Source organism: Mesoplodon bidens (genome assembly GCF_964165515.1).
Source record: "Mesoplodon bidens genome assembly, chromosome: 6".
Taxonomy (NCBI): Eukaryota; Metazoa; Chordata; class Mammalia; order Artiodactyla; family Ziphiidae; genus Mesoplodon; species Mesoplodon bidens.
Window position 1 is genome coordinate 21,711,082 of NC_138162.1, and position 13,384 is coordinate 21,724,465.

Consider the following 13,384-nt stretch of genomic DNA (forward strand, 5'->3'; position numbering starts at 1 on the left):
TTTTAACCTTCTTGCCACCCTCTTATAAGGACCCTTGTGATTATGTTGGGCCTACCCAGTTAACCTAGAATAACCTCCCCATCTCAAAATCCTTAGCTTAACTAAAGTCCCCTTCCCATGTAAGGTAACATTTCACAGGATTAGGGTATGGACATCTTTGGTGTGGGGACATGATTCTGCCTCATGTAGATGTTATCAGGAAGCAGGGAGAAACGACCGATATTGTTGGAATGACTGTGTGTGTGTGTGTGTGTGTGTGTGGGCAGGCTTGGTCTCTAGGCTTAAAATCACACTGAGGCTTTTGGGTTTTCACCCTGCTCAAGTAAAACCTATGTAGCTTTGCAGTTTTGCCTTCCAGTCGTGCTGTCCGGCCCAGCCGCTTGCTGGAATGGGGCAGGGCCGCTGATAGCAGCTCCTTTGCTCTGTGCAGAGTAAGGGCCAGATGTTCCCCCAGCCCTGCCAGGCTTCTCTGCTTCACACAGCCTGTTCACAGCCCCTCCTCCGTGAGCCCAGTGCCCCACCCCTCTGGCTCACTCAGGGGTCCTTCCAACTCCACTCTTCCCCTGGGGCAGCCTCTCCACCTTCTCCACTTTGGAAAACCACCACCACCATCCCCAACACCCAAGAAAGGCTTAAAGGGCCCCGTGATGCTGGTAACATCAGTTTTATTCGGTGGCAACTACAGCCTGGCTGGGGGCAGGGCCAGCCCTCACAGGTTGTTGAGCTCCAGCAGGGTCTGGTCGAGGGTCTGGTGGATCTCCACGTTCTCCTCCTTGGCACTGGCCAAGGTCTCTGTGAGGGGAAGCAACCCGTGAGGTTGGGGGGGGAGAAACATGGGGAGGCATGGACAGGGGATGTGACAAATAGACACGGAGTGGGTTGGAGGCACAGGAAGACTCAAACATTCAGGGATCTGAGGACCCTGTGGGTGGGACAAATGGATGGACTGAACAAGGCAGACAGGGGTGCCTCACTCAAGGCTTTGGGGCCATGGAGGTGGGATGGGAAGGCCTGAGTCATAAACTAATTTACCCTCCTTCTTTAAAAGGTTGAAGAGAGTTGGAAGCAGGAGGAAAGACAAAGACTGAGCCAGGAAAGGGAGTGTCAGACAGACAGACAGACAGATTTGAGGCAGAAAACAGACCTGCAGCGAAAGCCCCATGGTGCTGCCATCCAGTGTGTTTCCAAACTTCATCCCAGACCATTCACAACCTTCTCGCCCCTCCCCTGCACCTCACCATTCCACTTCCCTTCCAGTCATTCTTTTAGATCCTGGAATCACAGCTTGAACGCTCCAAGGGCAGTGACATGCCTGGGTCTGTAGAAGGGCGTGTGTCTCAGAGGCACCAGAGGGCCCGTGGTTGACTGACGTGGTCATACGTGCCCACAGCAGCAGTGAGAGTCATGCAGAGGGGTTCCGGTGTGGGCCACAGTGTTTTGTGGGTGAGATCAGTAGGGGAGGGGGGGTCACAAGATCAGGGGTGCCCGTAGGAGCCAGGGTCTCAGCAGTGAACCAGTGCTCTGTGGGGGTGATGGAAGTGCTCTCTGGAGGGCAGGAAAACAGCGTGGAGACCAAGTTGAGTTTATTAAGCAGCAGAGAGCGGGAGAGGCTGGCGGGTGGAGGGAGGAGTGGATGGATATAGAAGGATGAAGCAAGTGCCAGGGTGGGCAGCAGCTGTGACGGGGGCTCTCCTAGGCTGCGTCCAGCCTGGCTGTGCAATGTTGGCAATTTCTGCTCCTCCTGTTTGCCCCCCTCCCCGTACAGAGAATGGAAAGGAGAAGAGAGAAGGGGTCGCGGGCCACACTGGTGAGAGGCTCAGAGGGAGGTGATGTCGTTGAGTGCGTTGTCCAGCTCCTCACTGATGGCCTTGTACTTCATCTTCTGTGCATAGACTTCATCTGGGGGGGTCCAGGGGAGGGGGGCCAGGTGGGAGTGTGGGGAGAGGGAATGGAGGGAAAGAGGAACGGAAGGAGAGAGGGTAATGGAAAGAGAGAACAAGAATCAGAGAGAGGTGGACGAAGATGGAGTGAGAGAGACAGGCCAGAGAACAGGCTGGACAGCTGTCAGGGCCCCCTCCTCCCCTCTCTGTACCCCTATGTCTTTTGCTCTTCTTTGTACCCCAAACTGGTGCTTCGCCCCAGGAGCTCCTGCCTCCCCCAGGGGCCTGGGGGCACAGTGCTTTGCATAAGCAGGAGTGCTTGCTTCAAGGGGAGGGCGCTCAAGCCAGAAAGTTCTAAAGTCCTAAAGTTGGAGAGAAAACTGAGGCTTGCCTGAGAAGGCTGGAAGCAAGAGAAGAGGGAGTTATGAGAGTGAAGTAAAAAGGAAAGACAGTTTTAGGCACAACGTTGTCGGTAACAGAAGTAGCTACAGACTAGCAAATGCCTGGATGTTTGTTTTCACCAAATCTAGCTTCAAAAAGTATTTTCCATTAATGTTATCATGAAAACCTAGATATTAAACCAAATAGCTCTCTATTTAATGAAGAAGGTGCTGCACTTGGAAACAGAATTGTCTAGATCAGTGCTACTCAGAGTGTGGTGTGAGGGCCAGCAGCATCTGCATTACCAGGGAGCTCGTTAGACACAGATTCGGCCCAAAGTCAGCAGTCGCTTCAGAGTAGGACCCAGGAATCTGTGTTTTGAAAACTCTGAGGGGATTTTCATGCTCGCTCAATTTCGAGAAGCACTGGATTTGATGGGGCTACATCTACTTGGATGGGAGGCACAGACCGCCAGAGTCTGTGGAGTCCTAGGTGGTCCAACCCTAATTTACCACTGGCATGTATCATGGGATGGGAAGATAAGTCATGGGAAGTATGGACCTATTTTAAAAGGTTCAGGGGTACAGAGGAATATCCCTTTTACCTTCCAGGTCATCAATGGTTTTCTCCAACTTTGCCACCGACCTTTCGGCAAACTCTGCTCGGGTCTCAGCCTGGACGTAAAGGCAAGATGGGGAAAATGACAAGAGCTTAGGCCCTCCCAGACACTATCAACTTTCTCTTCCATCCCTGTCCCCAAATTCCCTGCCACAGGAGGTCTCTGGCGGGTACTGGGGGGCTTGAGGGGGATTTGGACTGGAAGGACTCTCACCTCCTTTAGCTTCTCCTCCAGCAGTTTGATCTCCTCTTCATATTTATCTTCTTTGGTGGAATACTTTTAGGGACAGACACATGCCATCAGTTCATCGCCTCCACAAGTCCTTCATTTCTCCACGGAGCCCCACAGGCTGCTCCTGATTTTGTCTCCATCCAACATCCGGCCCTGCCCTGCCTGGGCCCATCGCCTCCCTCCCCTGAAGGACCCCATCCTCACTGCCCCTCTACCCCCCTCTACCTTGTCCGCTTGGGCTTCCAGGGATTTCAAGTTGTTGGTAACAATTTTCAGCTCCTCCTCTAGGTCCCCACATTTACTGCAGGGGGTGTGTGGCAGGGTGGCGTGTGAGGGCACAGTGGGGGAGACAGCGGAGATGGCACAGTGGGGGAGGGGTGGAGGAGAGAAGAGAAGAGCAAAGTTGTGAGAGTGACAGCAGGCAGAGTTTAGGAGCCCCAGGCCCTTCCCGACCCGCAGCAAGTGAGAGAGAGCAGCCTGAGATGGAGGGGAAGGTGAGCCTAGAGAAGGTGCCATTGCCCGGAAAGGTCCAGAGAGGTGACTACCTCCTCCTCTGAGGCCGTCAGGGACTTGAGGGCCTGGTCCATGGTTCGCAGTTCCTCCTCCAGCTGCCTGGCTCGGCTGGGGGCAGCAGGTAGGGGTCAGAGGCAGGCCCTGTCCCTGTGGTCCCACGCCTGGGAAACTGCCTGCCCACTGTGCAGAGTGCCCCAGAGCCATGGGCTCAAGCCGAGTTTCACTTGCCGCCCTGCCGTGTCCTTACCTCTCAGCCACCTCAGCTCTCTCTTCTGAGCGCTCCAGCTCTCCTTCCAGGATCACTAGCTTCCTGGCCACCTGTGGGGATGGGGAAGAGAGGAGGAGGAGATCCATGGTGAATGACTGGGGGTGTCTGGGACTTGGGAGTGAGAAGGAAGTGGGGCAGGGCTGTCACCTCCTCATATTTGCGGTCTGAATCCTCAGCGATGTGCTTGGCCTCCTTCAGCTGCATCTCCTGCAGCTCCATCTTTTCCTCATCCTTCATAGCTCGGTTTTCGATGACCTTCATTCCTCTGAGAGGCAGGGGAGGGGGAGGGGGAGGGCTAGGACCAGCAGAGACAGGCTCCCAGCCCCCTCCCCGGCCCACCCTCTGAGGACCCCCGGCCCACCTCTCACTCTCATCAGCTGCCTTCTCAGCCTCCTCCAGCTTTTGCAGGGCTGTAGCCAGGCGCTCCTGCGCCCGGTCCAACTCCTCCTCTACCAGCTGAATGCGGCGGTTCAGGGAGGCCACATCTGCCTCGGCCTGTGAGTCAAAGGTCAGAGGTCAGAAAGCCTTTGTCTGCCTTGAGGATCAGAGAGGCTTCAGAGGATGGTTAAGATTCTTGTCAGAAGGAACCTAGGTTTCCTGACCTCCAGAATTTCAACCTATTTCTTTTTCCCCCAAACCAACCATCTTCTGTGCAGACTCTGTGCTCCAGCCCAAAACATGCCCTCCTGGACAAGCTCCACTCCCCTGCTAGAAGGGACTCTCCTAGCACGGTGCATAATCTCCAATGGTTATCTGTACACAAATCCCTACATCCCTCCTGAGAGCCCCTCCAACTGCTGGGACCAGGTCTGAGGCAGCCCTGACTCCTCCTCAGCAGAGCCTGGTCCAGGCAAGGGGTGGGGAAGAATCAGGCCAACCAGACTGCAGTGCTGCTAAAAACCGCCAATCACAGAATCAAGCTCTGTGATGTCACTCGCTGCCAGGCAGACTCCTAGCGGGAGGCTCCGGAGGCAAGCCAGGCCTATTTAGGACACCCTAGGCTGTACCGAGGGTACTCCCTGCCAATGCCCGAGGCAAGTGAGGTCGGTGCGAGGGCAGTGTGAGTGGCAGATCAGCCACTGATCCTGCAGTACAGAGGCAAAATCATGTTGGTTTTGGAGAACGTGCACAGAAACAGACGATACCTTGAGAAAGAGAGGACAGAGCAAGAAGGGCCCCAGTAAAGGAAAATGAGAGAAGTAGTGCAACTTGGTGTTAAGAGCGTCAGCTCTGAGTGACACTGTTGTCTTTGAGCTACTTGTGTGACCTTGGGTAACTTACTTAGTCTCTCTAAGCCTCAGTTTCCTCCTTTTTAAATTGGAGTTGACGACAATAGCAGTTCCTACTTTGTAGGCTGTTCTGAGATAATGCAGTGCTTCTAATACTGGATTAATAACAGGATCATCTGGGAGGTGTATAAAAAATACCAGGTTCTCTAGCTCCATGCTGGAGCCACTGAACTGAGATCTCCAGCGCAGGGGCTTAGAAATCTTTCTTTCTTTCTTTTTTTTTTTTAAAGCTTCCAAGGGATTCTGATGATAAGCAATCTTGGGAAATAGTAAAATAATATGCAAAAAGCACTTGAATATGTGCCTGCAGAGTCCACACCCCATAAACGTTAGGTTATCCCTTGTCTCTCCCTCAAGGACAAAACACAGAAACCGCGAGATTTAGGATTGGAAAGGAGAAAGGACCAGTGTAGGGGAAGAAGAGAGTGAGAGGGAAGAGATGGGTGGCAGCACTGGGGGTAGAGGGAGTAGAAAGCAGGTCCTGAGTGATAGTGTAGGGCAGGGGAAACAACACCATACATAGAAAGTAGTTGCAGCTTATCCTCCAGGTGCTGAAGTCCACCTAGAGTGACAAGAGCCCATCCTGGGCACAGGGCCACGTGACTCAGTGTGGAAGGATTCTGGGACAGCACTGGGGTTGGGAAGAATGACTCTGGGGGACACTGGAGGTCTATTCTAGAGAGAGATGAGACTCTGTAAAAGGGAAACTCTTCATGGTAGTGGGGTGACAAATGACTCTGGAGAATCTGGGAAGTCCTGGGGCTCGCATCACGGGAATGACTTTTGCCATTTTCTGCTTCTCAAGTTCTTCCCAGTTACAGATGCTGCCCTCTAACCGCAGGACAGGCAGTGCCGTCCCCACTGCACAAATGAGAAGCAAGAGAGAAAGGAGAAACTGAGGCACCGTGTAAGTTAAGTGCTGTGTTCAAGGTCACACAATAAGTTTGGGCACCGTTTCCTATCTTCTACTGGTGCTGCCGCCCAGCTTCCCCAGCTCTGTCCCGGTCTTCCCCTCCTCCCTCCAGCCCCCACCTAGCTCCTTGGGTTTCCAGTCCTTACTCCAGCTGCACTGGGCCTCAGTTATTTATAGAGTGTCAGATGCCCAGGGTCGTCTTCACTAGCAGCTGCAGGTCAGTTCCCTCCCAAGTGCCAGGGCTGGTGAAGAACCAAAACCTAAGGCTGGAGGTCAGAGAAACCAACCTTGGGGCTAAGGGGGGGATGGGGAACAAGGATAATGGTCAATACGAACAGTAATGTCATCTCTGATCTCGGATGTTCAGACTGTGCTTATGCAAATCCCTCCAACCACCCAACCGCAGGCTCATCTTAAACTTAAGCCTGGGTGGAAGGCAAACGGGGAGCATGAGGCAGAGAAAGTACCATGTCCAAAGTCTGATGGCCGTTCTCCTACCTCGTGGGAGGGGTTGGGAATGGCAGGAGGTGGAGAAGTCTGGTTAGGGGGTGGGGGGTGGGCAGAGAAATCTCCAAGTGAGCGGAACTTGCCAAGGTGGCTGCCGTGGCGTTTGTGGCTCTGTCCCTCTGCCCCGTGGCCTGGTATGGTCTCGAGGCCGAGAGCTTAATGAGGGTAAGTGAGGGACCGACAGAACCTGAGCTGGCGCCCCAGTGCATAGCAGGGCTGCTGGAGCCAGAAGTCAAGGCCAGGGAATTTCTAATGCCCCCCCGGGGGTGTAGCTCAAGTCAGGGCCCCTCTTTGAACTCCTCTCCCCTCCCCCTGCCCAACGGCACCTACAGCCACAACCCGCACCCCGAAAAGGTAGCTGCAGGCTCCTCTCCATGTTCAGCTGGGGGATTAGTTGAGATGGATGGTAAATTCTTGTACCACCCACCCCCACGGTGACTCATTGCTTGGTCACTGTACACGCTAAGAGCTGGAACCAAACGGAATTACAATGCTGTGTCCTCTGGGGGAAGTGGGAAGTGGTTTTGATTTACCCACTGTCTTGGATTATTTGTGCCAGCTTTTGCCCTAGCCTGGGTTCCTGCGAGGAAACGGTTTCTGTCCTGGTGCTGAAGGTCTCCTCCATCCCCATATCTGGGACCCCTCCCAGTGCACTAACTCTCCCACCATCCCCCAGGTCCACACTCACATCGGTGGCTTTCTTCTCAGCCTGCTCCAGTTTCTCCTGGGCATCCTTCACTGATTCGGAATACTTTTCCACCTCGTCCTCCGTCCCTTTCAGCTTCTTCTGGAGGGCCTGCTGCTCCTCCTCCAGCTGGGAGAGAAAAGCCTCAGTCAGCCAGGCCCAGGCCCAGGCAGGAGGCAAGGGTGCGTGTGAGGGGGTACTAAGAGATATGTAGAGGCTGTCAGGGAGGAAGAGGGATAGCAGAAGAGGGACAGTGCAGCCAGGGGTGTGGTAGGGACCTGGCGGGAGGGGAGAGAGAGCTTCCAACCCCAAGGAGCAAGGGCCATCATGGCTCTGCAAGGGCAGGAGTGGAAAGGGAGGCACCGGGGCTACCTAGGCTATGGTGAGATGAAGCGTGGCTCTGGCTAGGGCCCTGGGGGTTACCGTGAAGGCCCAGCAGCCCTCACACTGGACAGTAGAGAGCCTTGGACAGCAGGCCAGAGGCTGGGGTCGCCGGGCAGGGCCTACCCCACCCGCATCGTGAGGTGGCGGCGGGGGATGCGCCGGGGGTTGCGCCGGGCCTGGGGCCCCCACCTGCTTGCAGCGGTCCTCAGCTTGCTTCTTGTCAGCCTCGGCCTGCTCAGCGCGGTCGATGGCATTCTCCTTGTCCAGCTTTAGCATCTGCATCTTCTTCTTGATGGCGTCCATGGTTGCGGTGGGAAACCGGCCGGCCGGCGGGCTGTGTGGTGGACTGGGCTGACTGGGCTGGCTGCGCGAAGTGGTCGCACGGGTGGCGGGTGAGGAGGACCAACCGGGACTGGGATGTCCCAGCCGCGCGGGCGCCTAAAAGGCGGGGAGGGACCGGGCGGAGCCGGGGGCCAGGACCCTCCCCCACCGCAGCCCAAACCTTGTAGGGGCAGAAGCGCTGCAGGGTCGGGGGGTGCGGCCACCCCCTGCGCCCACCCCCTCGGGACCGCCCCCTCGGAGCTCCGCCTCTCCCCCCTCCTTCCCCCCCCAAACCCCCCCCCACACGGCCGTCTGAAGGGAAAGTAGATGGAGAGTCTGTCGAAAGAAAACACCGTAGCGTTGCAGAGGGGAGGAGACCCTGGGGCTGGGGGCTCCGCGCTTCTTCTGAGTGACAGCCCGGCCCAGTGGCAGCTGCGGCTGGGGGCCCTGGGGCTATTTCGGGGTTTGAGCTCACGGCAGCTGCCCGGGCGCAAGGACCGGAGTGTCCCCCCGCTCAGCTGCAGCAGCCGCTGCACTTAATTTAGAAGTTTCCTGTAAATCCCCTCGGATTAAATGTCTCTTGGAAGGCGGGGCTCCTCCGCCTTTCGAGTGCCTCAGTTTACCCTGAGTCCCAGACTCTGGGTTTCCGTTACCGACGTGGCAGTGATAGCGGAGAGTCTCTCCAGGAACTTGGGGAAACTGAGTCAGGAGGGGAGCCCAGAGCCCCGGTCGCGGTGCGGGGCGAGGCCCGGCTGGCTGTCCCCGAGGACGGGCCTGACCTCTCTTCTCCCTTCCAGCCCCTGCCTCTGGAGCCAGGGCCCCTCCTCCATGGTCCCCGGGCCTCAGAACCCAGCTCCGTGCCCCGCCTGCCCCACCCCCACGTGCCCCGCATATTTTCCACGCGGCTAGAAGCCGGGCATGACGCGGCGCGCTCCCCTCCCCCGTCTCCATCCCCTCCCGGGACGCGTCCCTCTGCGTCCCTTCCTTGCCCCCCTCCGGGCTCCACCGGCCCCACCGCCCCTACCGCCCCTCCACTCACCCCCACCCACCCCCGCTCTCGCCTAACCTCCCCGTGCGCCCTCCCTTCTCCTCCCCTTCTCCCGGCGGACTCTCCTCTCTTCCCTTGTGAGCCAGCTTTACGCTGAAATTTCTTTTCTGCCCTTTTTTGGGATGTTTCCCGTGGGGAGGCGGGGCCGGGCTGGGGCGAGGAAGGCAGGGGCGAGGGTAAGAGTTACTGAGCTGCTGGGCGTCAGGAGCTGGGGGTGCGGTGTCCCCTCGGACCGAGGCCACCAGAAGGAGCTCCGGGAGCCGGGGCCTAGGGTCGGGAAATCAGAGGCACGGGTGCCAGGCTGTTTTCGTTTTTCTCGGGGTGGGGTGGGGGGAGAGGAAGTGGAGAGCTGCCTTGGAAGGGGGGAAAGGGGAGACCAGGCGGAGGAAGCCTTGCTCCCCAGGGGCAGAGGGACGGGAGGCCTGGCTTTTGCTGGCGGGGCGGGAACCGTGGGAACCATGGGTCCCGGGCCCGGGCGAGATGGGGGCGGGGAGGGAGGGGGCTCTGAAATGTATTTAGATCTGCTTAGGCGACTGCTGCTACACATGGAACAAAACTGATCTCGCGGTGTTCACTCCGTCTCCTTGTTTCCCCAAACTCTTTTGAGAGTCGCTTCCATCCACCCTGTAGCCAGTGCCAGACCCCTGGCGGGTAATCAAGAGCTCCCCTGCCCCTCACTTCCCACATCCACTTAATCCTGTAGGTTCTACTTCCTACAAATGAGGTTCCTCCTCAGAAGTCTCTGGGGTTGCCTTGGGCAACTCCTTATATTACCTCCTGCCTGGGTCTGTTGTGGTCTTACTCCTGGTTCCCCAGCTCTCCTCGACATTGTTACACAAAAGTCTTTTTTTAAAGTGGGTGCAAGTAGGACCCTAAAATCCTCCCAAACCCCTCCCTTTGCCCGCCCTCTTTTGATGGGAAAAATCCACATTCCTTAATATGGTATATAAGGCCCTTTGTTTTGGCTCCTGCCCGCTTCTCTAGCTCTACCTCCTTTCATTTCCAACCTCACCCCCAGTACACAGACTTGTACTTCTGTGCAGCATTCATACTGAGCTAAGTGCAGGAACTGGAAATCACCATACTTTTCTTGAAGCTTCCACCTTTTATGCATTCTGTTCTCTCTCCCTAAAATGCTCTTCCCTTGGCTGATTCCTGGTGGCTGTAAAGACCAAGTGGCAGCTTTTCTGGGAAGACTTCCCTAGCCACTTGTCCCGACCACCCTTTCCACCTAATAGGTGCATGTTTTTGGTGAAGGCTCCTGACTGACATTCTCATAGTCCCTGTTATAACTGTCCTTGTACCTGTTTGCCTCCTTCACCGATCTCCAGAACAGGGACTGTCTTTTTCAATTCTGAATCCCCAGTGTAGCATAGCATCAGGCATAGAGTTGGCACTTGGTAAACATTTGGTGGGTGAATTTTTTGTGCACCAGGTTCAGAATTCACAAAGATACTATGTGGATCTAGGGGAACTCATGGTCTAGTGGGCCAATTCTCAAACTTCTTCATCTTAGAACCCCCATACGCTCTTAAAAATTGAGAGTGGCGTTTGAAGATTCAAAAAGCTTTTGTTGGAGTGGGTCATATCTATCAATACTTACCATATTAAAATGGAAACTAAGAAAAAATTTCAGTATTTATTAATTCATTAAAAGTAACAGAAACAGGGCTTCCCTGGTGGCACAGTGGTTTAGAGTCCGCCTGCCGATGCAGGGAACGCGGGTTCGTGCCCCGGTCTGGGAAGATCCCACATGCCGCGGAGTGGCTGGGCCCGTGAGCCACGGCCGCTGAGCCTGCGCGTCCGGAGCCTGTGCTCCGCAACAGGAGAGGCCGCGATAGTGAGAGGCCCGCGCACCGCGATGAGGAGTGGCCCCCACTTGCTGCAACTAGAGAAAGCCCTTGCACAGAAATGAGGAGCCAACACAGCCATAAATAAATAAATAAATAAATAAATAAATAAATAAATAAAAATTACAAAAAAAAAAGTAACAGAAACAAACCCATTACACATTACCATGTTAACATACTTTTAATGAAAAATAACTATATTCACCTCCCCAAATTAGTGAGAGCATGGCAGTTATTTTACATTTTTGCATATCTCTTTAATATCTGGCTTAATAGAGGACAACTGGATTCTCAAAATCTACTTGAGCTTTCTATCTGTTGCTATGTATTGGTTGTTTAAAGTACTGTATAGGAAGAGAATCTAGTCTCACACAGATACATAGTTGGAAAAGAGAATAGTATATAGCTGACCCTTGAACAAGACAGGGGTCTGTGAAGTTGAAAATCCATAACTTAACCCTCTGTATGCTCGGTTCCTCCGTATTCATGATTCTGCGACCCTGGATTCAACCAACCGCAGATCACATAGTACTGTAATAAACTAGTCCACATATAGGTGGACTAGTGCTGTTCAAACCCATGTTGTTCGAGGGTCATTGGTATTTGTGGCCTTTTTGGGTGATTCTGGATATTCTTCTTTGATGCTACATCAACACTTGACAGATGGTATGCTCTTAAGGGTTAGTTGCAATGAGGAACCTGAAACCATATCAATAACCTTTTTGTACAGTGTTTCATTGTAACCAATTAGTCTGTATTGCACTTTGGTTGGATCTTTTACCCAGGGATAATTTTGTAACATCAAGCATTGGTCATTTGGAAAATGGTTCACTGAACTATGCAGATGTTTCCAATGTCAATACCTTTCATTATATATTATTTAAAAAATCATGATGGTTTCAACAGAAAAGTTTAAGTGTGGGGAAGCTGTAAAGCTCATGGCAGAAACAAGTTTTCTAAAATTCTAGTTTTCACTTGAAAGCTTGAATTGTATCATTGGCAACAAGTACCGTCAGGTTTTTCCCTGAAGTGACACACTCTGGTTTTTTGTTTTGTTTTTTTGTTGTTCGAGAAAAGATCTGCCAGATACTCAAGCCTGATAACCATGGTTTGTCTGTCAGTCATTCCTGCAGGTAAATGTGGTGCTCCATGAAAAAAGCAGCTAGTTCAGCTCACAACTCAAAGAATTGTCTAGGTTCTTTCCTTGAGACACCACCACACGTCGGTGTGCAGCAGAGGTGCTCTATGCATACTTCCCAGTTCATCACACAGAATATTGAAAAGAATTGTTACTAAAGGACTAAGATTTAATAAAATTAATATTTTTTTACTGCCTCATCAAGGACATTCTTAAGTAAGAAGCCAGCACTTATTTTTTAAATTGCTAGTGCATGGTGGTGAAGACTACAATGACTGTTTGTAGTACAGTTTGGGCTACTGCCTCGACTTGTACTAAGGCAGTTTATCCACCAATGTTCTTGCACCGTCAGTGCAAATGTTGACACTGTGAAAAAGGAAACTAATGTCTTAGTATTATTATGAAAATAATCTTGACCTTATGGACCCCTGAAAGGGTCTTGGGAACCTCTAGGGGCCGGAGGGCCAACCACATTTTAAGAACTGCTGGTCTAATGGTTATTGAAGTCTATCCCCAGAAGGCTCCCTGAGGCATCACTAGTGAGAGGTACGTGATTGGTCACAGTTCCTGAGGATATGGCAGGGAAGTGGTAGCAGGAGTCAGCAGCTGTCCTGGGCTCATAGCTGGAGGAGTTCAAACAGTCTGGACTACCCCTTGTTGGGGAAGTTGTAAAAGGGATTTGATCTCTAAGGTCAACGATGCTAGGACATTGGATCTGGGGTTAGGGAGCCACAGCAGTACGTATGGCAGTTGCCAGTCTGCGTCAGAGAGGTGATAATACATCTCTGTTTTCCAGTGCTTAGCATGGGCATGGCTTAGTGAATATTGAATGAATTAATCACAGGCAACAGGCTTGATGGTAGGAAGTTGGCACCTCCCCTAATGGGCAGCCCTGGCGAGGACAAACTCATTCTGTCTACTTTAAACTTACTCTAATGGGATAGAAGATGTCATGGCTTCAAGGAGGTGACAGGAGGTGACAAGAGTCGCAGCAGATGGGTGGTAATTGTGTTCTACTTGGAGGGAGAAGCAAGGAAATAAACTGGGCAGCAGGGCTGGTTAAAGAATCATGCATGAAAATAGCGGCAGATCTGAGAGGACTGCCAGGTGGTCCATGCAGTGTGGGCAGCGTGGGCGGATGTGGAAGGAAGTGGAAGCACACAGCACCCACCTCCCTGACCGCTTCCCTCCACTCAACCCTACAGGTGAGCAGGGCAGCTGGAACAGGGCTGCCAGCACCCGCCTGGCCACTAGGGGAGCTCTGGTCTCTGATTACGCGGCCTCACACTTGGGTCCGGCTTTTTCAGTTACTTTTCTTCTAGTGCTATTCTAGGCCCGTGCAGCAGCAAGGCCGGGG

The 13,384-nt window shown here is 53.5% G+C and overlaps 1 protein-coding gene across 4 annotated transcripts; it reads right to left on the reverse strand.

Annotated features, from left to right (window-relative positions):
• Positions 1 to 648: 648 nt before the first annotated feature.
• Positions 649 to 8,099, reverse strand: TPM2 (tropomyosin 2). Of its 4 annotated transcripts, none has more exons than XM_081236935.1 (9): positions 7,860 to 8,099; positions 7,290 to 7,415; positions 4,254 to 4,387; positions 4,040 to 4,157; positions 3,872 to 3,942; positions 3,337 to 3,412; positions 3,094 to 3,156; positions 2,866 to 2,935; positions 649 to 792 (listed from the first exon to the last, which is right to left on the reverse strand). In XM_081236935.1, exons 1-9 carry the CDS (start codon positions 7,971 to 7,973, stop codon positions 710 to 712), a joined length of 855 nt encoding a protein of 284 aa, XP_081093061.1. In that variant the 5' UTR covers positions 7,974 to 8,099; the 3' UTR covers positions 649 to 709. The 4 variants fall into 4 exon arrangements, with proteins under 4 accessions (XP_081093061.1, XP_081093059.1, XP_081093062.1 ...); XM_081236933.1 differs by lacking the exon at positions 3,337 to 3,412 and adding an exon at positions 3,657 to 3,732 and having other exon boundaries at positions 7,860 to 8,098; XM_081236936.1 differs by lacking the exon at positions 649 to 792 and adding an exon at positions 1,567 to 1,899.
• Positions 8,100 to 13,384: the final 5,285 nt, after the last annotated feature.